Source organism: Carassius gibelio, chromosome A15 (genome assembly GCF_023724105.1).
Source record: "Carassius gibelio isolate Cgi1373 ecotype wild population from Czech Republic chromosome A15, carGib1.2-hapl.c, whole genome shotgun sequence".
NCBI lineage: Eukaryota > Metazoa > Chordata > Actinopteri > Cypriniformes > Cyprinidae > Carassius > Carassius gibelio.
This window is the reverse complement of record NC_068385.1, coordinates 3,984,648-4,008,477: the sequence shown is the minus strand read 5'-3', so window position 1 is coordinate 4,008,477 and position 23,830 is coordinate 3,984,648. Positions and strand designations below refer to the sequence as shown.

General features: G+C 36.7%; 1 protein-coding gene across 14 annotated transcripts in view; it reads left to right on the top strand.

Annotated features, from left to right (window-relative positions):
- Positions 1-15,494: 15,494 nt before the first annotated feature.
- The window catches only part of LOC128028962 (MDS1 and EVI1 complex locus protein EVI1-A), a 157,301-nt gene continuing 148,965 nt past the window's right edge, over positions 15,495-23,830 (top strand). For 8 of the 14 annotated variants that reach the window (XM_052616369.1, XM_052616371.1, XM_052616357.1 and 5 more), the window contains exon 1: positions 15,516-15,831. In XM_052616369.1, coding sequence (XP_052472329.1) covers positions 15,795-15,831 — 37 coding nt within the window. In that variant the 5' untranslated portion in view covers positions 15,516-15,794. Of the gene's footprint in view, positions 15,832-23,830 lie in introns of all 14 variants that reach the window. The other 6 variants (XM_052616364.1, XM_052616362.1, XM_052616360.1 and 3 more) reach the window with 3 other exon arrangements.

Sequence of the window (23,830 nt, the reverse complement as noted above, 5' to 3'; positions counted from 1 at the left end):
ATGCTTGCTTAGAGCTGTCCATGGTTCTGAAAGAGAGAGAGAGAGAGAGAGTTGTGTGTGAGTCAATCCTCTCCCGAGGGCATGACCGCTGCTTGTACAATCTTATCATTAGTATAAAATGGCTGATGCAATAACACCCAAGTCAGATATGTGTATGCAGTTTGGTGTTTAAAGGTGAAATGTTATTTCTTCACTAAAAATAATGTACGTTAAGTCTCTAAAGATTAGTAATATAGAGACTATTGTTCAAATGTTTTGGGTAGGTATGATTTATTCATGTTTTTGAAAAAAAGTAGAAACTCCTATGCACACCAAGGCTGCATTTATTTTATCAGAAAATACATACAAAAAATAAAACCATTTTAAATAGCTATTTTCTATTTTAATATATTTTAAAATACTATTTATTCCTTGGATGGCAAAGCTGATTTTTCACCAGACATTACGCCAGTCTTCAGTGTCACATGATCCTTATCGTATTAGAATTATTCTAATATGCTGCTTTGGTGCTCTAGAAACATTTCTTATAATTATCAATGTTGAAAACAGTATTTTTGTGCAAACCGTTATGCAAATTTTTAAGGATAAAAAAAAAATCAGTCATAGCACTGCATTTATCTGAAATATTAATCTTTTGTAACATTATAAATGTCTTTGTCAATGTTGATTTAATGCACCCTAACTGATTAAATATGTTAACTTTTAAAAAATGAATGATTCCAGGCCATTTTCCAACTATTTCTATTTTCCAGCATAAGTCGTACTGCTCTTACCCAGGCTTTCTTACATTTACAAAAAGTAGCAGAGATATATGGGTGTGTTTGATAATATTTTTCCTCTCCCCACTTCATTAACTCTTACTGACTTACACACTTGTTCACTGAAAACAACATTACTAGAATATGCCCTTATAGACATTGTACTATAGAATAGTTTGTGTACATGCGTAAGGATGCTTTGTATCCTTTGCTTGTCTCTCCACTTCTCATTCTCACATTTTTCTGTCTCCTCTGTTCTATCTTCCTGTCCTTTCTTGTCTCTAAGACTATATCTCTGTGTGTAGGTGTGTGTGTGTGTTTCTTTCTGTTTATGGGATGAATGTCCATCTGGGGGATTTCGTCCATCATTCACTTGTCCTATGACATCACTTGAACTGCATGCAATGTACACATACACACACATAAACAGAGGTCAGGATATGCTGATGCCTGTATTCACATTCACACACACATGCATACGGGTCTCTTTTGTGTTCAGAACTCGCTGACGTTAAGAGCTGAATAGAGATAACAGATCACATTCTTTAGCTTCTGGAGTAAAGGAAGGAGACAAAGACCGCACATGGATAAATGGAGGAGCGAGACACCCACGTTGAGTATTCATGCACACACTTCTTGCTATTGAATTCTTCAATAGAAATGTTAAAGGAGCACATTCCACAGTTTTGAACTCTACGTCAGCTCTTTTGAATTTTTAAGCACACCTCCTGTACATTTTGCACAAGAATAATTTGTAGAGACTTGCTGAAGAGGCACAGGCACACACAGAAACATATAAAAAAAAATCCAAACCAAACCAGTTACTTGTATATGAGTCACACGAAACAAAGAAAATGATCAACCAACAAATGATCTAAATCCAGGTCTATCAAATAAGTCACTAATTCCCGAACATTTTTGTCTTATGTTATGCACCCATCATTGCAGCTAAAGTGCATCTCCAATGACACAGCATGTGGCCAGAAATCTGTTCCATTTAAATTTTAACTCTGTTTAGTATTTAGCATTATCAAAAAAAAAAAAAAAAAAAAATCTTTACAATGTTTCTTTGTTTAAAAAAAAATTAATAAATAAAAAAAAAAAAATATATATATATATATATATATATATATATATATATATATATATATGTATATATATATATATATATATATACACGTTTCTGTTAAATAAATTTAGTGATTTTCTTAGATTTTTTTTTTATTTTAATTATGAAAGAATAGTTCTCCATACATACAGTGAACAAAATTATAAACCCATTTTCAATGAGCTGAACTCAAAGTTTTAAGACTTTTTGAATTTCTGCACAAATGGTCAGGGAAGCTCATCTGCATGCTCGTCATCCTCATCAGGGTCTCGACCTGACTGAGTGGGCAAATGCTCACATTTGATGGTGTCTGGCACTTTGGAGAGGTGTTCTCTTCATGGATGAATCCTGGTTTTCACAGGGCATATGGCAGACAGCGTGTATGGCGTTGTGTGTGCGAGCGGTCCATGGTGGCGGTGGCGTTATGGTATAGACAGGCGTATGTTATGGACAATGAACACAGGTGCATTGTATTGATGTAGTCTATTTGTAGTGCTCACTTACACAGATTTAGACAGATTTGTGAACAATATTTTAGAGAAATAGGGCTTTTGTGTACATAGAAAAAGCCTTAGATCTTTGAATTCTGCTCATGAAAAATGGGACAAAAACAAAAGTGTTGTGTTTATAGATTTGTTCAGTGTATAAAGAAATTAATAAAATGGATCGTGCTGCCTCTTGTGGCTATTCACTAAACTGTGCCATTCTCTAAACTGTGACAACAGCCACTAGAGTCACTGGTTTTACAGTTACATCCTTCTTTTATAGTTACAGTACATTGAAAGAGGGACCTGAGAAATATTTAGGAAATTAAATATCACAACACCTTTGCAACCACTATAGAACACTAAGAACCCAGAAACAGACCAGCACTCATTATTAAGTCAACATGTCATTCCAAATCCTTATATGCTGTCATTTTTTTCAATTGAACACACACACACACATATATATATTAGTGTGTATATTATAAAATAAATGTTTGTGTGTGTTCCATGACAAAAACAATATAATATTGGTTTGGAATAACATGAATCCGTAATAATGACTCACCATTTTCTTGAACTATTGCTTTAATGGAATTGGATTTCAGATTCAAAGTCTTTGAATCCATCGCACGCACACATTTGGTGCTGTACATTCTGTGCCGATAGCGTGATTCAGAGTTGATTTTTTGAGGTAAGACTGAGCCAATTATAACTCTGTTGAATTATTAAATCTCTTTTTCTCTAGCATACATACACATCTCTTTCTCTCGCACAAAAGTACATAATGCTCCAAGGTAAAAAAAATTGTCCAAATACTTATAGAGTCATTGAACACATACACTCATACCCTCTCAATGGTCACAATTATGCATAATTCAGTCTGTCACATACCTCGGCGGATGTCATGCCAGGCTTAGACATTGAGCCTCCAGCAGGGGTTTAAGAAGCTGCCGCATGCATTTGGTTCTGGATTGCTGCTTCTTCAAATGAACATCCATAACTTAACAGCCTTAACACAGACAACACACTAAACAGTGTAGTTTAGAATATGGAGTGGAACAGCATACACATCCAGTCACATACAAAAACACCCACACATACAGAGATACTAAAGATCATTTTCCTGAAATACATACATCGGTCAAAAGTTAGTTAAAATAATTAGGATTTTTACGTATTAAGGCTGTATTTATTTATTCAATTATACAGTAAAAACAGTAATATTGTATAATATTACTACAATTTATTATATTTTAAAATATAACTTATTCTATAAAGACAAGCTGATTTTTTCAGCATCATTACTCCAGTATTCAGTGTCACTTGATCCTTCATAAATCATTATAATATGCTTATTTGCTGCTCAAAGAACTATTTCTTATTATTATTCAAAATAATAAGAAATATTATAATTTTATTTTTTTAATCTTCCAAATTTTGAATGGTGCAGTTCCACAAAATATTAAGCAGCACAAATGTTTTCAATATTAATAAATAATAAGAAGAAATGTTTCTTGAGCAGAAAAACGGCATGGTGATTTGTGAAGGATCATGTGACACTGAAGATTGGAATAATGATGCTGAAAATTCAGCTTCGCCGTCAAAAGGAGTAAATTATATTTTTTAAATATGTTTTAATAGAAAACACTTATTTATAATTTTACAAATATTTCACGGTATTATTGTTTTTCTGTATTTTTGCTCAAATAAACGCAGTGTTGGTGAACATAAGAAACGTTTCAAAAACATTTTAAAATCCTAATTATTCCAAACTTTTGACCGGTAATGTACAGATATTTACAGTTACAAATCATGCTGTTGTACTGAATATCTGAATATGATATGATCACTCTCATGTGGTATTAATTGAAATAAAATGTTTGTCTTTATACACTTTAAAGGAGATTCCCAACACATGTGCTGACAAATGGATGGACGGATGGTTGGAACAAATGAAAAATTAGACACATGAATCAAAGAACCTGAAATCCCAACATACTAATATTATAAAAATTGGACATCACACCCCTCTTCTTCCATATGCATGCCTGCACGTTTCTCAGCTCTTGTGTTTACACTACTGAAGGAATGAGTATGAATCTCACAAATAATTTAGCTCTTGAAATTGCCAGTGAGTGTTAATCCCTACTGCAGGGAGGATGTGTTGGTTTGTCCTTTGTCTGATACAGCAGGCGAAGGAGTGAAGCTCCAGGACGGAGAGCGATTAGGCTATTTTCGGCTCTTATCAACATACTTTAAATCTTTCTGCTCTGATTGGGCCAGAGAAAATAATTAAAGGTTTTATATAGAAACTGCACACTAGTCTTTCACAGGGTCATTTCTGTGCATGCAACATACACATAAGTGGGTCATTGCATTTGCTACTCACGTAATATTGTGTCACACTGGAGAGCTTCTTAATGTCACAGTCTGATTATAGAAGCTTAGTTTAAAAGTGTATTACACAAAGACACACATGGATGAAACATACACATACGGGTCTATTGGAAAACATCCCACAAAGATGACCTCATCCTTTGTCATCCATCATTCCTCTTGCTCTCATTTGAACTGTGTCTTGGTCTGGGCAGATATCTGTTCCTCAGCCGGCCTTCCCTCGTAATGAATTGTTTATGGTCAGTGCACTCCCACTGCAGCAGCGTGGATCATCCTAAGAGAGAGAGAGAGAGAGAGAGAGAATTCCCCCATTGATTTTGTTCTATTTTTTCTAGACAGTACCTCAAACTGATTCAGTACAGTAATGGCATTACACAGCTCACATATTAAGATGATAAAATCATAGGCCTATGACCTTAACTCACCCATAGCACTGTAGAATATAGACTGTGACAGGATTGTACATAGATCATTTTGATCAATGCTACCGTTCTCCTAAGACGCCAGATTCATTCTCTCTTCTTTCTTTCAGTTCTTGTTTTAACAGTTTAACAATAAAACTAAATTAAACATGCATTATTATCAATATGAGCTTTCCGTATCAAGGGCTCTGCTTAAACTGAATATTTTCTTATCTTTTTAAATCTTAGGCAATGCTCAGCACTTCAGTTTTCTTAAAGGAGTAGTTCAACCATTTTATTCAGTTCTCTCAGAATAAAAGGAACTAATCAAAGCTGATTCTCTTATATAACTTTTAAATGAAATAAAAAATACAATTAAAAAAATTATAAAATGTATACATTTAAGGTTGTTGCAATTGCTAATAAGTTTAGCTATTTACAAAAAATGTGTGCCTTATCATGCTGCTGTTTCAGTTTTCTAAAATCAAGTTTTATTAACCCATGTTAAAAACTAAAAATATATGAAGAATCTATGTTATTTTTTAGTATTATTTACATTCTATTATAGTATATATTAGTATTTCAAATTGTCTTTAATTTTAATATATTATATGTTTCTTTTAGCTGGTTTTAGTATTTTTATTGTGTGCTTTTGTCATTTTTATAAGTTGTTTTTATATTTATGTTTAACTATATTTTTTTCTGAACAGCCTTTAACTGTCACAGGCTTCATTTTTATTTTCTTTTTGGCATATATTTTTAGCTTTGTGAAAGCCAATTCCAGAACTTTAGCCGAACTTCACTTGGAGGGAACCACAGGAGGGATCACTTTGATAATTCATGAGTGTGAAGATTGTTCTCTGATTGCACTCACACTGCTGTTAAATCTCAGAAGATAATAGCCACTTGGGAATATTAGAAAATGTAGGAATATTGCTCTGGCTAAATCGAAGAGACACTGAGAAGAGCAGCTGTGGACTCAAGAGAAGGCTGAAGAGAAGTTTCTTGAAATATGAATCATGTGTGCATCAGCTTTCTATTAGTGGAATATATGCATATAACATCCCAAAGGGGATTCTCAACCACTTTTTAATTGACGGTCTTTATTTAGAGTGGGAGAGAAAAAGATTACTCTACCCCAATCAATCAATTCTCTTGCACACAGTTGACCTTTTGGCCTTTTCATTATCTCCAACCGACACTATCACATTTTTAATCTTTGTTCCGACAGTCCATCAAAGGGTAAGCCATCCTCTTAAGTAACAGAATCTATTTTTTGAAAGAGAAGAAATATGTTTTGCATAATAATCGATGTGAGTAATGAAATAAGACTAAAGACCAGGAAGTAATCAGTTTACAGACTAACGATTGAAGTGTAAGTGGATCTCGTGAGGGAACTGCATCAGGCTTAGTGTCTCCTAGTCCGATTCTGTTTGCTCAATACTGGTGTTTTTACTCTGACAGTTGCATTAAACCACAGTATGTCCATTTGCTTTACATGGCCTGGGGCTCTAGTTTTCTGAATCAAACCACAAGAGACCCCTGAGTAAAATGGCTCATTATGCTGTTGCCCAATTGCTCCCAGCAGCATAAGACAAGCATAAGCAAAATTGCTGCTTCTTTACTTGATATGCTATTTCTTCTTTGAACACACACTCACATTACTAAAAGTAATTGACTCTATATATCTATACAAACGACAGACTATGCTATGTTTGCACTGTACATGCTCTTACCATATCAGTATACGGTAGACTGAATTGTGAGAGTAGATCAACCATAAAGCATTTCTCCAGGGAATTAATAGAATTGGCCTTGTTTATATGTACTGACACAGAGGTCATGATACACCCTTGACCTCCACATGCCTTATATATTTTAAAATTTCCTTTTTGTGAGAATGATATTTTCTCATTATGTAAATGGTGTGGGGAAATTAGGATAGAAGGATGTTGCCATTACTTTAGCATAAAATGTATGGGAAATCTTTTAAACCCATGAAGCTTGCCAACCAAATATTTTATTTACACTGCTGTTCAAAACTTCGGGCTCAGTAAGACTTGCAATGTTTACTAAACTAAGAGTTGCACAGTAAAACCAATGTTTATATTAAATGTATACAACAAAATGGTATTTATTATTAATTACTGTCCCCTGAACACATTATAAAACTATAGCTACCAGTAGTTAATGTGCATTAGGTTCTGCAGATTTCCTCATTCCAAACACTCTCCTTATTTAATATAAACGTAGCCTACATTTTCAAATACGACAGCTACTATAAAATTAGAGAAAGGGAATATACTAACTAGAAAGGTTGCCTATTACTATAAGAACAGCTTATTTGTTCCAGCTCAAAAAGAGAACCGCTACGACGTTAATGGCACTCCGTTATGACGCTGTTATGAGAGGAGGCGGTTTCCGTTGTCACGGATTAACTACAAATCCGCGAGCAAACCGCCAGTTTCTGTGAAGGAGAACCTGGGCTCTGATGCGCTTTGTTAGCTGCTTCCAGCTGCGGTTAACATGGAAACGGAACTTCTCCCAATCCTCAATCCTTATCCCTTAGTGGGAAGGGTAGGGAATGGGATGACATTTCAGTGTTGGTAAAAGAGGGGTGAGTGGTGATAATCCGACAAATCAGTCATAAATAAAGTTGTAGTGTCAGCCAGTGAGCAAGAAAATAAGGAAGAGAAATGCAATTCGTGAACGATTTGTTTTTGAGTCGACTCTTTTGAATGAATAGTTTTGGGGTTCACAGAACTTCACTATTTTTCCTGATTCATTGAGCCGAACTATTCGAAAGAACCGATTCGCCCCCATTAAATCGGACCTTTCGAATAGTACGCAACTACGCATGCGCAATGACTAGGTAAACACGGCCTGGCAGTGAGGTTTTACATCGACGGAAACTTGTACCATTTTGTATCAGGTAATGTATCACTAATTCGCTGTTCAACAAAGTAAGTTAAATGTGATGTAACAGTTTTACTGGAGTTTAAGGTTATGTTGACTATGTTGCAACATTTGATGTTTCCTTATCTGAGGTGAAGCCATTAACTTGTTGGCAGTTTGACAGCTTTTTCGAATTCTGTTTTATTAGATTATGTTTTAATTTGTTGTTTGGCTGTAGACGTTTTATGTTCTTTAAAATGACAGTGATGTGCCAAGGTGTATAGCATATTCATTTTGATTTTAACAGATACTTTATACAGCGGAGCTCATCACCCAGTATTACCACTTTTCGTCTAAAAAAAAAGACAGGTCAGTGCCATTAGATCATATGTTGCCAATCAATCATAACGGAATTGTTTTATTTATGCAGACCATAGGGATGTAACGTTAGTAGGGTTTTTTTCTCCAATCTTTAGGCGCTAGACCGTCACCAAATCCTGCGTGTTTTGTGAAGATTTGTCGCCATCCATTGACCAAAGTAAGTTACTGCAACTTGATATGTAGAAGAGTTGTTGAAATTAAAAGTGCAAATCGTTTGAAGTAGCTTGTTCTTCCTAAATTTAAATTTCACTGTTGACATCAACCAAAATTTCATATGTCAAAACGTTGGTTGGCTGTAGCCTACACACATTTTTATTTATAGGCTGCTACGCTGTATGCAATGAGGAGTGTTTGGTTGCGTGAAGTAATATTGATATTGAGAAAAACAAAACAATAATGATTGTTCATGCCCGGTTTCATACCGAGTTCGCGTTTTAGGCGAACGTGATAACCATACACATAATAATGGTATAGAATTTATTATGTCTATGGTGATAACCACTACACAATGGGAACTGAGCTGTGGTTTGACAGGATGTGACGTCATTTGAGTCAACACCACTGATCTATAATATGATTTTTTTTTATTTTTTTTTTACAATATTTAATAGATCAGTGGTCAACACTGGTTTGTTATTTATTTCTATAGTTTTTTTGTTTTTGTTTTTTGTTATTTGTATATTTGAGCATGACTGGAATGGTGGTTTGCTATTTTACACATTAAACCTTTCAGATTGATCTGATAAAGTCTGTACATATGGCAAGCAATCACAATTAGCCTATTAGATTATGTGGCAATACCCTAACTGTGTCATATAAGATTAAGTATCGTTTTCTTTGTTTATTTTTTTTATATATATTAAAAAAAAAAAAGAAAATTTTAATTCTTGAAGATAGCCATCTGATTTTCGTAGCCATCACGTTTTAATGCAATTTGTTGCCCTAAGTGCTTCACAAAATAATAGAAAGCATATACAAAGATTAAAAACAATAAAATCTAACATAATAAAAATAAACCACTTTATAAACCAAGCCACAATCGTAAATGCTCTATCACCTTTGGACTTTATTTTGGAGCGAGGAACTGCCAGTAACAGTTTATCTGCTGATCTCAGTGTCCTAGCCGATGTATGGTACTTTTAAAGATTGCTAATATAACTTGGGGACATGTTATGAAGTGCTTTAAAAACCATCAATAAAAAATCTTAAAATCGATCCTGTACTGAACTGGTAGTCAGTGGAGAGAAGATACTACTGGCGTTATATGATCTCTTTTTTTTTTCGTGCCTGTTAAAAGCCTGACTGCAGTATTCTACATTTGCAGAGATAGTTGCCGCTGACAGGTCCCAACATAAAGAGAATTGCAATAATCCAATCTAGATGTAATAAATGCATGGACAACGGTCTCTAAATCTTTGAAACTAAGTATGGGTTTTAACCTGGAGGTTATTCTAAGTTGGTAAAACCTACTTTTTACAACAGACTTCATCTGATTGTGAATGCTGACAGCTGAGTCGATTATGATTCCCAGGTTTCTTACACTGTTTCTTAAAGTTCTAAAGGATCAATAGATCAATAGTTTTGGTGGACCAAAAGTAATTAATTCAGTTGTTTTTGTTTTGTTTTTTTAGCTGAAGAAAAATTTTTGACAACCAAATTTTGACCTCTTCCAGACAGCAATAGGGCTTAACTGAGATTAACTAAGTACCGAAAATTGTGACAGATGTGTAACAATTACTGCTATATATGTTTTCAGTAACGTTAGTAAAATGAATGATTCATGTTTTGTGGTCTTTAATAATATTATAAAAACATTAGCACACACAAAAATATTTATGCATTGTTCATGGAACATTTTTGTAATGTTTTAGATAGAAGTTCATATAACTTTTAAAAAATGTTAAGAGAACATTTAAAAAGTAATGTTCCCATAATGTTTGCATTTTTTTTTTACATTTGTATAACCAATAAAACAAAAACTGGACGTTTTGAACATTTGAGAGAACATTTAGAAATAACGGTTTCACTTTCTGAAAACATTAGTAAAACGCTGTTATTTATTTATTTATTTCTCAACTACTAAAGTATCGTTCAAATATCATCACTAACTTAAGGATGTTTAAAGTGGAAGAGGACTGTGTGTGTAACTCTCTTAGAAAGTGTTGATCGATTTTAACAAGTGAATTAAGTTCCTACATTTGTCTTAACTTTACTTGCTCGTGTAGAAGCAACGACACAACCGGGAATTGCCGCGCATCGCAACTGTCCGTTTTTACTGGAATCGGGGATCAATCATTCCGTTCGACTGTCCCAATTGATTACTGGTCAAGACTCTTCACGCTGGAGCCCGAGGGAATGGATGAGCATGGTGTTTATGTGCTTTAGGATAAACGACTGCCTATAAAGCTGGCGAGGCCGCTCTCAGGGCCATAAATACGTCCACAGATTGTCTCGAGAGAGCATCGTAATCTTTGTTGATGGTCAGTTGCCGGGAAGAGTAGCTGCACGCAGACGATTCTCCTTCAATAATAGATGTCAGTCAAGAGAGTCGGTCTTGCTTGCAGGGATGCCAAAGTTTGCATTGTTCCAGTTATTCCTTTTTTCAAAGCTGATAAAGAGCACAATTCTTATAGCATTCTTATAAACCAAAGTCATGAAAAAAATTATATACATCTAAAATGATCGTCTATTCTTGTCACTAGATGTCAGTAAAACCCCAATAATAATCCGTGCATCACAATACAGCTCCTAGAGTTTGAAGCAGTTGTGTGGTCAAACTCACTTATTGCATAACGGGACAATGCACCTCATTCATTCTGTGGTAAATGTTTAGACTCAAGCACTCCTTAATTGTTTTGGGGAAAAAAATAATGTCGTTTTCTGCAAAAGTTTTTATTAGAACACTAGAAAAGTTACTATTATTCATTAATATTGTGTGCTTTTATGATATTCTTTATTATCATGATCATGTATCATGTGTTTTTCTTCGTCGTTGCTTTTGTTTAATTATTAAGACCTTCTATAGTCTATTAATTGATCGATGTATCTGTTTATAGAATGATTTTACATATTACTATTATTATTTTTTCCAGAGTATGTAAATTAAGACATTCATTCCGTAGGCGTATTTTGATATATGATTTTTTTTTTTTTTTCTCGGTGGCTGCAAAAGGATTTCATATACGATTTCAAATTCTCTCACTGCGCGAGCTTTCAGTCTTCAATTTCCCGCGGGCGCGCGCTCGTCAAGTGTTGAGAGAGGGCATACAATTCAGTCTTGGCTATGCAACAAGCACTTCAATTACTAAATACCCTTTCTCTCAAAAGAAGCGATAGCCTACACAACATATGAATTAGTTAAATTCATTACGGGATAGTGATGGATTTTCGTGACTGACGAACAGACGTGCTAGATCAGCACAATGTCTTTCCACACAGCGAGTTTAATGGGAGAGTTTTTCACTGTTGTCCCACGATCAGCGTCTTTTGGCTTGGGTCTCCTTTTTGTCAGTGACTGTTTAACGTCCGCCAGCCGGTCATATCAAGGCAGTGTGTTGCTTTTTCTGCTTTGTGGGTAATTGTTTGGGCTATCAGCACTTTTTATTACCTGCAAAAAAATAATTGATAAATCATAATGTTGCAGTTGCTTCTGTAGAGATGTGATCAAAAGTTCTAAAGGAAATTGGTAGGCTACGTTTGCTAATACCATTCGATTGGATCCGTTTTCCCCGTTATGTGCCACTTTCCATTCATAATTAAGCTTCTTGACTCGGATACTTTTTAAACCATTTAAGCTTGACGTGATATTATATTAACGTTGATTTATTAAAGTCATTTTCAGTCGCCATTGATTTCACAGTAATCACACATTGTTGCTGTTGGACATGGAGCCTCGCCGCAGATGTGTAAATACTGCTCGCCAAGCAAAGCCTCAACCTATATATTTTCTACAGTATGCAAATAATTCAGTAACTTAAGGGGGTCCACATTTGTAAAGGAATTTCAAAATATTCAATATTTTCATCGCTATCTGTAGTGGTTTGTCTCAAGCTACCCAGAGTGTCTTTTAGCCCCTCTAGCACTCAAACCTTCTAAATAAAAACGTATACTTTTAGATATATTTGTAAATGTGTAATAAATGAGCCCAATGATGTCATCAACCGCGCGATGACGATTCGAACGAAAAGTGTTCTAACGCCCTACTGTTGCTATGGTTACCGCCTGCGCGGGATTTTGTGAACTTGTAATTTAACATTTTGGTGCCTGAAGTGTTTTAACATAAGTTGAAACGTATACTAATTCTGTAAATAAATAAAGCCTTCTTATATACACTTATTCGAGACTGCACAATAAACGACCAACGAGCAGTCTGCAAACTACCAGTTCTAAGGTACGAAGTAAGTCAAATAAGCATTGCATTCAGTGTTTGCTGCAGCTTGGTCTACCCACTCTCTCTGCAGTAAAGCCTGTGGTTACGGGATGTTTCCGTTCGTTTGAAGCGGAGTGGCTGGGCAGAGGGAGTCTCCGCGGAGGTGAAGAATGCGCCCGTGTTCGTTACGCGCGTCTCCTCAGAGGGGCAGTGCTCGCTGGGGCACCGCTGGATTTTCTTCCTTGTGCTGCCTGCCTGCTATGTTTTTCCACGTAATATATTTTTTTTTTTTCCCGTGCCAAACCAACAAGTATTATGATTTGTCGAGTTAAATAATAATTAAAATATAATTATATTAATTAAAAAACAGAGAAAAAAAATCGTTTTTTTTATCGTCGTAAAAACTGGATTAATATAACTCTTACCCTCCTGACAGTGTTTAACATATTGTCCTCAGCATCATTCTTTTCCTTGTCCCACTTGAGCAATGAGAATAGTCCTATATTAAACTTGTTGCAAGCTTTTGATCGTGGACAATTTTTTATTATTATTTATTAATTCGACTTGTGTTATCTTTGGTTGCTGTGTTTTGTTGCTTTTAACATATAAAAATGTAGCATTTTCAGATACCAAAGGGTATATAGACTATAACCATTGACCACTCTTTTATAATCACTGACATATCTAAAATAATTCAGCCTTTTTCACACGCTCTAGTATCTGCACTGATTTCGAGTTTGAAGAACAGCCGACAGGATGTAGCATTGATAAATATCCCTGTTGATCACTTGATTGATTACCTCGCGCAAAGGTCACGCGGGCGCGCGGTAATTTCCTTGTGCCCGCGGCTCCCATTTCACTTTCAGTCTGGCGCAAGAGCCCACGACTTTACAAATTGTGTTTTTATTTTAACCCTTCCCTTCCCTCTTTAACATAGACGAATCTCGCCAACGACCTCTGTGTGCTGCAGCTACATCAAACGACAGAAGAGGGCAAACCTTTAATTAGGTTGGAGTATTAATCATTGAAGGTAAACTGTATCCTCTCTTTTGATGGGGTTAAATTTAAACCCGACGACCAGCTAATAATTTAGGCGCATTTCCAAAAGGGTTCTGGCCTCAATTAATTTTCAATAATTACAGCCCACGGGGTCTTGACTGAACCTCACACCAGTGCGCCAGCTATACGCCATCTCTGGCCGGCGGGGCCAGAGTATCATAATAAAATATGTAGCCTACTGTGAAAAGTAAGGAGGGTGAGATATTGCGAATGGATAAAAATGTGTTGATTGTAAACTAATGCCAGCGCACGGAAAAACAAAAAGCAGAATACAACTGCATTAACATCTTTGAAGCCCTCTCTCTGTCTGTCTGTCTGTCTTTGGTTTGTTTCTCATGGAGGGAAGTTGCATTTTGTCACTGCTTGCTTATGACGCTTACATTTTATGATTTGTTTCTTGTGGAACATTTAAAGACTTTGTTTACTCAGTATCTTTGCAGCCTCATAACTGAAAGAATGCAACGAAGAATCAATTTAGCCATAGCAGGATCTATTTATTTTGATGTATAAGAAACGATTAATTAATTCTTGATGATTTTATAGTTAAATTATAGACTATGCCTAATTAAATAATGAAACATATAACTATGATCACTGATATTTGTTATAGTAGTGATTTGTAATTTGACAAAATATTGGATGACATTTCTGAATGAGTTTTTTTTTTTTTTTTACTTTAAGAACTTATTTGCTCATTTTGTGTTTACTATTGAGGATTTGATGTGAGCAGCCTAAGCGTTGTATTTGTAAGTGCTGGTCAGCTCATAGCTCAGGGAGGCGTGGAAGGCAGCTGATGTTTGTTCTGCACCATTCATTTTTATGCAGAGTGATGCCAGATTAATTGGATCCGTTTTAGAAATACTTAGCAATCAATACCGCCAGTGAGAGCAAAGCGACCGTTTTAAAGGTTCATGGGCAAGGTTAACATCATGTCACGCGCTTCTAATTGATGGACAATTAACTTAATGACCCACGAGTTACCCAAATTCTCACCCATCTTGAAAACTAACAATAAAAACCCAAATTAAATTAAAATGATATCAATTATAGCTGATATGTTTGTTGTATAAAGGATCATATATCAAGATCATATCAGCTAAAGGCCTAGATCTGATGTATTTAATTTGACATCTGCAAAAATGTGTCCCAAAGGCATCAGAGATCACTTTCAGCTTCACGTTACACGTGTTTTTGAGTAAATATGACTTGCTAAAACATTAAAGTTATCAACCCAATATTGTACGCACTGGAAAATAATTGCTTATGTTTTACAGTTTTTAGTGGGGCTATACCCTACATAAATTCTTGGAGAGCAAGCCCAACTCCACAGATTGATAATTGTCAGTGCTGCATGCTAAAAGAAAAACAACGGGCTGCCCTCAGAACCGACTGCTCCACGCCACGCGCCTGGCTGAGGGAGGGGGAGAGAAGTAAAAGTTGTTCATTATAATACATTCATAACGATATTCAAATCTCAATTAAACAACAGAAAACGTTTAATGAAACCGTTTTACAATAGTCATTTACCCGAACAGTGATTAATGCGTCTTCATTTAAAACGCAAAAGACCGGGCGCCTTGGACGCTCGAGACTGCTTCATTATAATTAATGTCTCCGGTTCCTCGTGCACCCTGAGGTCGCGAATAACTCCGTCCCGCGCCCACTGATCTCTGAAGATCTGACACGAGAAGGATCTCGCCGGCTATTGCAATCTGACAAAATAAGTAATACTTGGGTGATGAATTGTTCCAAACTTTTTTGACGATGCTGGCAGCTCGGGGGTGTGCGCATGTGCGAAGGTGTCCAAACTGACAATGCTGGAGAGATAGTGCGTCTGGGATTGTGAATCACAGAGAAAAGGGACAGAGGAAAAAAGAAAAAGGAGGAAAAGATTCGAGAAAAAAAAATCCGACAAACCCACGCCGACAGACGGGCATCATGAGGTCCAAAGGCAGGGCAAGGAAACTGACCACTGGTAGGTGCAACATCTCCTTTTTAGCCCTTTTCAACTGCCATCTTGTTCATGTGTATGATGCATAGAAAGATTTAGTCACTAAACAGTTACAGTCCGCAGACTCCAGCGGTTTCAGTTGTTTGTAAGAGTTGGAGACAAGCTGAACGCGAACCGCTGAACGCGAACCGTTGCGCGCGGTCGGGCATCGCAAACCTAGATTCGAAACTGGCATAAAAGTTGCTTGCCGCACAAACTTTTTAACTATCGCATGCTGTAAACACGTTTTCTATTCAAGACCCCAGCGCCCCGGTGTTCGACAAAACTCGAGCATGTTTCTAAGGCTCCGGTCACATTTGCAGCCGCGACTTTGAAAAGACAGCTTCGCCTTTAGTCGACAACAGAAAACAGCTGCGGAGGCACGCTTTTAAATGCAAACAGGTAGCTTACAGCTGATGTTACGCCAGGTAATCCAATGAATTGAATATATGCTAGATTAATAAAACTGTGATTAAAAAGTGCTTTGAAGTATTTTAATATGTAGACATTAATATCCTACCCTTTATTTCGGTGTAATTGTCGATTATGCTTGTGCAACAAGTGATCAAATCCCGTTATGAATATTTGTTCCGGTATGAACAGCCTGGAGAAATGTTTTTGTTTGTTATGGCCCTCTAAACGGTTGACTGTAATCTTAGTTTTTGATTACTGGTTTCCTCAGGCGTTTGTTTGAGTTGAAGTTCAATGCGTGTGTTCAATGCCACGCCACAGCACAAGCTCAAACGCCGAAACTTAACATCAAGTAGTTAGTGGGAAGTTGTTCCCCTCCTCGTTGGATTTATTCGGAACGAATGTATTTCGCTCAGGTCTGTGAATAATTCGGCCCCCCTCGGGCGCAGCAGGCTCCTGGCTCTCTGATTTGAGCAATTTTCTTTTTTGCTGTTTTGCAATAATCTCGCACTGTAATCCTCACCACGAAAATCCATGCAAATATTTTACAGTGTTTCAAATTATTTTATACTCTCGGGGCATTGCTAAAAGTTTGTTTTAAAGCCAAGAATGAAGCGCAAAATAAAACTATAAACAACCTTAAAATGTCATTTCTGTATTCCTTCCATTTATTGCTTTTTTTTTTTTTTAAATAATAGATCAAAATGACAGCTGGTCAGTAACTTTATTGTTGGCTTTATGTGTGAAAGTAATAAAAGAGGCAGTGAAAACAAAGTAAAGGATCATTTTGCTCTTGAATTATTGTTTCCTTTCCTGTCGACAGCACCGTGATGGGCTAGACACTGCGCGCGCTCCGTCTGGACAGAAACAGGGGTCGCGCAGGTCTTATCCGTTCAATAAACTACCTCTCGAGCCCTATGCCCTGCCATTGTACAGTGAGAGGGATTTTTCTGCGCACACCAGCAACTTGTCAAACACACTCACGTGCACACACGCCTTCTTGTCCACGCATATATATATATATATATATATATATATATATATATATATATATATATATATATATATATATATATATATATATATATGACCAGACCAACGCAATTTCACTTTTGTGTTTTCCTGTTGCTGCAGGTAGGGTCAATCATCACTTTCTGTAAGACTGCTACACAACTGTAAGAAATTGCATTATTCGAGAGAGATCTCTCTTTTTTTTAGATTTAAAGGCTGCCATGCCACTGTTTTATGCTAGAACACGTCTTTTCTACTGTTATAAACTTGTTTTCAGACTTCAGATTTTTATTAATCTAACAGTCAGTTGAATATAGCTTTACAATAAATGTAATTACAACCCTATCACAAATATTAATATATAGAACTGGAATGGAATAGTGTTATACACTGGCATTTTTTTTTTTTTTTTTTTTTTTTTTTTTTTTCACAAGTTTTGGCTAAAAAGCAAGTTGAAAGATACTCGCCAAGATTGTTAAAGACCTTCCCACCCTCTCCGTCATTATTTAGGCTACTATCTGAGAATAGCGGGATAATTGTCAAGGGGTGTATTTAAAGATTATTATTTACCCAAGATGTAAGAAGAAGATTTCTACCTATTAAGTGAAAGGGAGAGAATGTTCTGGACCCCTCGGGTCCCGCGAGACACTGGCCTCTCTGGCTTCGCGCCAGTCCTGCGCTATGTCAACATTGAATATTTAAATTCCCAGACTCCTCATAACGGGCCCGTTTGCCGGTAAAGGCGCTTTCAGCGTCAGTCTGAGTAGCTGCGGACTCTGATTCCTTGAAAGGGAAAAAAAGGGAAAAGTAATCTCCTCTCCGTGTGGCCTCTGCCGCGCGTGCACCGCACATCACTCTGGCTGCACGTGCTCGCACTGATGTGTGTGAGTGTTGGAAAGGTACTAATAAAAATCGGTCGTTTGGCTGGTGTGTGTGCACGACATGTTTTGTGGATTTGGCCAGCGGTGCCGGACATTTCACCTGCAGGCCCAACAGTCTTAAATTGTCTATAATGTTTTAACGCGCCGTGCCAAGTGTCCTATATCCCTCAACATGATGTTGCGGGTTTACTATGAATGAGGTAAAATTACACCCTAATGAACGGGAATAATAACCTTGGCCTGCCAGAAATCCGATCATGCTGTCAGTTGAAACCTTGTCAGAGACAGTTTTAATTCCACTTTTATTACGCAGCTTTTTACACTTAAAAGTCTGCCAAGTTTAACTTGTCTTAACATCTTAATGAAAATGGTTTCAGTGCAATGGTAGATAATGTACCTGTTTATGGATTAGGTTAAAACTTTATTGTCATTGTGCAGAGTAGGCATAGAAGCATTGAAATATTGCAAGTGCAAATAGCGTATGCAATTACACGTGCAGCTGAGGTAGAGATGATGTACTTTCAAATAATATTTAGATTAATTTATGTAAAAGATACATATAAGACGTGTGATGTACAAAGTAACAATTTGTATGAAGCCAGTAAGTGTACAGAAACAATAAATGCAAAATGGCTATTATTATTTACAGTTGAATGGAAGGATGATTTATTTTCATTATACATAGCATTACATTAGCAAATTCTGTATGAAGAATAAAACTATTGATATTTTTGAAGCCTTGAAGATTAAAACCTTATTTAGGTGTCTGTGAAATTACTTGAAGATAAATACAGAAGCATTTCCACTATGCTCGTTGAGGTCTAACGATGTGATTTCTCTTTTGATGATAACTGCATTTGATAAGCTGCACATGTTCAGAAAGACTTTTGATTGTCCCATTGTCCCACTCGGCGTCTTCGACATCTCCATCGGTTTCACGCCACGACTTTCGTTTTGACTTTGATGTGACTCACTTTACCGTGAAAGTGTCCAAACAACGAAAATCAACTCGACGCTGAGAAAGGAAAAGAAAAAAAGACAGGGCTCCAGATTTAACAATGTGACATTCCGCGTGAGTGAAGCGCGTGAGAATAAGCTCCGCGCGCGAGCATTCTCTCCACCTGTCAGCGCGCGACCACAGTCCGCTTCTTCTCAGGCGCGGGCGCGCGTTAGATTCTGCACTGTGCAATGGGACGTGCTGCTGCGTCCCGCGTCCCCCGTCCGCCGCACCCTGGGCTCATTATAGAGCCCATTCAGAACGGGTTGAACGGATCGAGCAATTTAAAAATGTGAGCGCGAACCGTATTAAACGCTCGTTCCTGAGCCTGATGCTGAATCTGAGAGCTCGATGGAAAAAAAATGTCTGTGGACTGTGTCTGGCCAAAACGTTTTTCAGACTCACTGGGGACGGAAAAAAGCAAGAACGATTTTTTTATATTGTCTTCACTTCTCAGACTGAAAAAAAAGAAAATCTACAATGTTAACATCTCAGTTTTTTACTGCTTGAGTAAATATTTACTCTGCCTCTCTCTCTCTCTCTCTCTCTCTCTCTCTCTCTCTCTCTCTCTTTCTCTCCCCTGGCATGATATACTAGCTACAGAGTTTTTAGTTGAGTTCCTGGGATTGTAAAGTTTTCCCTTGGAGCATTCATGTGCCTCTTTTCAGCCTGCATGCATGTCTTCTCACAAAAGATCAGTGAGTCTAAAACTGAAGACTCTTGTTTCAGAGACAAAGTCGAAGTGACCGATGAGTCAATTACGAGTAAAACAGTGGGCAGTGATGGGGTCAGTTTGAAACAAGGCAAGCATTCCCAGGCATTGAGCGTGTGCATCTGCGTAAGATGGAGACCGTTGCAGGCCACTGTGGGTTTTGATCATGATTGATCACATGTTCTCAAAGGACTGATTGATTAGCCAGAAGCTGCTTGGTTTAGCCGAAAGGTCTGCTTATGTCCTGGGAAATTATCCCCTTGTCTGTTTGAGTGAGATTTTTATCTGAGTGAAAACTGGAGGAGATGAGATGGAGAAGGATGTATATATGATTCTTTAAATTGTGCGTCATAGTGTCCCATAGATGCCAAAGAAGAGGCGATTTCCTTGTATATGTTAAGAGAGGAAGGAGTGGATGTAGGTGACAATAACACAGTTACCCTCATCCATCAACAGCCTACTACTTTCACTCCTCTCGCTTTCCTTCTTCCTCTTTCTCTCCCTCCCTAATGACTCAACGAGTGTCTGCTCTGCCTAGAGTGAATTGGAATGGCCAGGTCAACAGTTTATTTTTCTTGTGCTCTGATTGGTCAGGGGTCAGGTCATATGGATGTTTATTTGGAGATTGGTGTGACTGATGGCTATGTCGTTTGGGTTCCACAGGGAATCATGGGGGTTGTTGTTCACTAGTCCAGTCACTTTTTATCCCCAAGCGACAGGTCCTGAATCAGTCTACCAAAGCTCTGCCTTGACTGAAGTCAGCAGGAACCATGAACAGAGCGCAGGCAGCAGACCAGTTGAGTAATGAGTCAAAGTTAAGCCAACACCCCTGAAACCATCAGATGTCACTGTTTGACTGGTCTTGACTCATCTTTACTTGGAGAGGAAGCATTATTCAAGCTTATTTGCTCTGTTCACTATAGTGAATATGCATCTCTAAAAGTATTTTAATTGAAAACTAAATGTAATTTTTTTTTTTTTTTGTGAAAATGTAGCACAAGTTATAATAGTCAACCTCTAGATTACAGTTCAAAGTTTTAGGTTTTATATACTAAATGTTTTCTATTAAGTTTTTGAAATTAAAAATTTGAAACTAGAACTTTTTATTCTTTTAAAATAAGTTAAAAGAGCCAACATCCAAGACTCTATTGCTGCCTTATGTCAGTATGACATTCATATTTATGAGATGAGTGCACATGAATGCCACCACAATGTCATAATTACTGGGGAGTAAGCGTGGTGCTTTCTTTGAGCCCCTTTGTTCTGAGTTTGGGGGCGTTTAATTATAGAATCATGACGGAAGCAAAATAAGGTATTGGTCATTCATTTAGTTTTAATTGTGAATGGTGACTGTACAACCAAAAAAGTTTGTGAGGAGATGGGTATTTGAGAGAAAAGTACATTTCCCATCATTCTGTATGGCTGCAGCACATTGCATAACGAATACATAAGTAAAACATTTTACCTTTAACTGCATCTATTGCTTTTCATTTTGCATTAAGGCTAAAAGTGTCCTACTTTTCTGAATAAATGGAAAATAAATATGAAATGTTCCAACAAAACAAAAGTTCATTTTGTATTTTCAAGTTTAGTTGTTTCATACTGTATAAACCCAGAAGTTCTAAACCTGCAGAGCAGGTTTTCTTAATCAGGGTCAAAAGTTCAAGTGTTAAAATTCTAAATCACAAACATGAAACATAAATGTATTATTTCATTGAATGCAGTATGAAAAGCCCAAATTTGCCTACAAGTTTAACAAGTTTAATACCTACAATCCTAACTATGAGCCGTATAATAAGAAATGGCTGAAACTCACAATTACATTTTAACTTGATGTAATGGTATAGAGCACAATGTTCATCTTCTACCTTTACTTCTCAGCTGAAGGTCACCCTACAGAACCAGCGGAAGGTCATTGTGAAGTTGATGTCCCTAAAGTGCTATAGATTAAGTGGAGATCTGTCTCAACCAGCATGAACAAGTTCCTATAATGTGGTTTTGTGCAGGAAGAAGCAGGTCGGTCATTAGCAGATTCAGTCAGTGGTGCCAGGCGGTCCTCAAGGGTGTGTTCTCTGTGAGTTAAATGTTTGCACAGAATTAATATGTGTTTGTGCGTGTAGGTGTGTGAAAGAGTCCGAATGGGTCTGACGTGCAGCCTGGGTGCTCTATGGACATTGTGAGAATGGTGTGTGTTTGTGTGTGCGGGTTTGGGAGGCCTGGGAACCTTTCAGTTGTGTTTACCACAGGGAAACCAGTACCAGCGCAAGAACAATGAGCAAAGCTCTCCCTGCCCTCAGTCCAAAGGTCAAACTGTCTCTGATAAAGATATGAACGTGCACACACACACACACATATCTATACACACGGACACACACACACAAAGGCTCACCAGTGAGCTGCCGACAGTCTGCCCAGGGTGTGTGCCAAGGTTGAGGTCATTATCTACAGCGAGTCCCAAAAGAAACGAAGCATATTTTTGTCCTGCGAACATGTGTGTGTGTGTGTGTTTAAATCACACTTTATTAATGGGCGTGCATATTGTTGACTTCATTTGTCTGATTTTTGGTCGGCCGGGCACCTCCCTTGTGCCATTGTCTCTGTGTGTTTAGATGGAATCAGTATTCCTAAGAGTTACCTGCATTGTGTTTCTATATCTGCCTTTATTTCAGGTTGTTTGTTTTTTGTGGTGCGGACTTGAGTTATATGCGGATAGCACTGTTTGGCAGTAAGTAATAATGAACGTTAGCTATTATACAACTTTGCAGATGTCAGCCAACAGTCCTGGTTCTAACCGCATTTGCATTTCCTGTAGGAAGTACCAGTTCTTGAGAGGCAGCAATAGAGTAGTTTGTTTTAGGTTGGCTCTTTGCTTTTGCATAAATGAAATGTTTTAGAAGAGCTTTGATGTTTTCATGATGCTCATCTTTTTTGTGCACTAAAATCTAAATATGACCTGTCTTTACAGTTCAAATGCATAAATACATGACACAAAGACCAATCACAATTAAGATGAATTCAGATCTAAATTGCAGCTGTTGTCAAAAAAAGTTAAAAATAGATTAAAAAAATATATATCTCCAAACAAAAGCTGAATTCTTTGTGTGGTTGTACAGTTGGTCAGACAAAAATCGGATTATTTAAAAATCTGCTGGCATATGGCTCACATCGCTCACATGAACAGTCTATGCATAGTTATTGTCCAAGAGTATTTTTTGTTTTGTTATTAATATATAATAACATATAAAATATATTGTTATTAGTGATTTGTTAAAAAGGCACTAGTTCGATGGTTGGGTAATTAAGAAAAAAATTTTTTTTAGATTCTTTGAGACCTTCCCAGTATTCATTCATTTGGTTAGTTAGTTAGTTAGTTAGTTAGTTAGTTGCTTAGTTAATTAGTTAGCAGGTTAGTTTCCCTGCCCAGTTACTACTGGTCAATAGTTTGGGGTCAGTAAGAATATATTTATTTTTATTTTAAGACTGTCAGCAATTAGCAAGAACACATTAAAGTGATCAAATCCGTCAATAAAGACATTTATAATTTGTCAAAAAGTTTTTATGTTAAAAATAAATATATTTTCTTCAAATAATCAAGCATATTAAAATTATTTCTCAAGGATCATTTGACAATGACAACTGGAGCAATGGCTGCTTAAAATCACAGTAATGTATTGTTTTTAAAATATAAAACATTAGAACACAGTTATTTTAAATTCTATTAATATTTCACAATATTCCAGCTTTTATTGTATTTTAATCAAATAGCATGTGTAGCCTTTAGCGAGCATAACAGACTTCTTTCAAAAACATTAAAATAAAAAAATATAAAAAATGAAGTCTTATAAACCCTTAGCTTTTCAGTTGTATACGTATGTGAGAAGTTGACTATTCAACGGTCTTGATTGATTCCTATTATGAATATGTGTGTATGTGCGTTCACTCTGCTATGTTAGGAATTATTGGCAAGGTTCT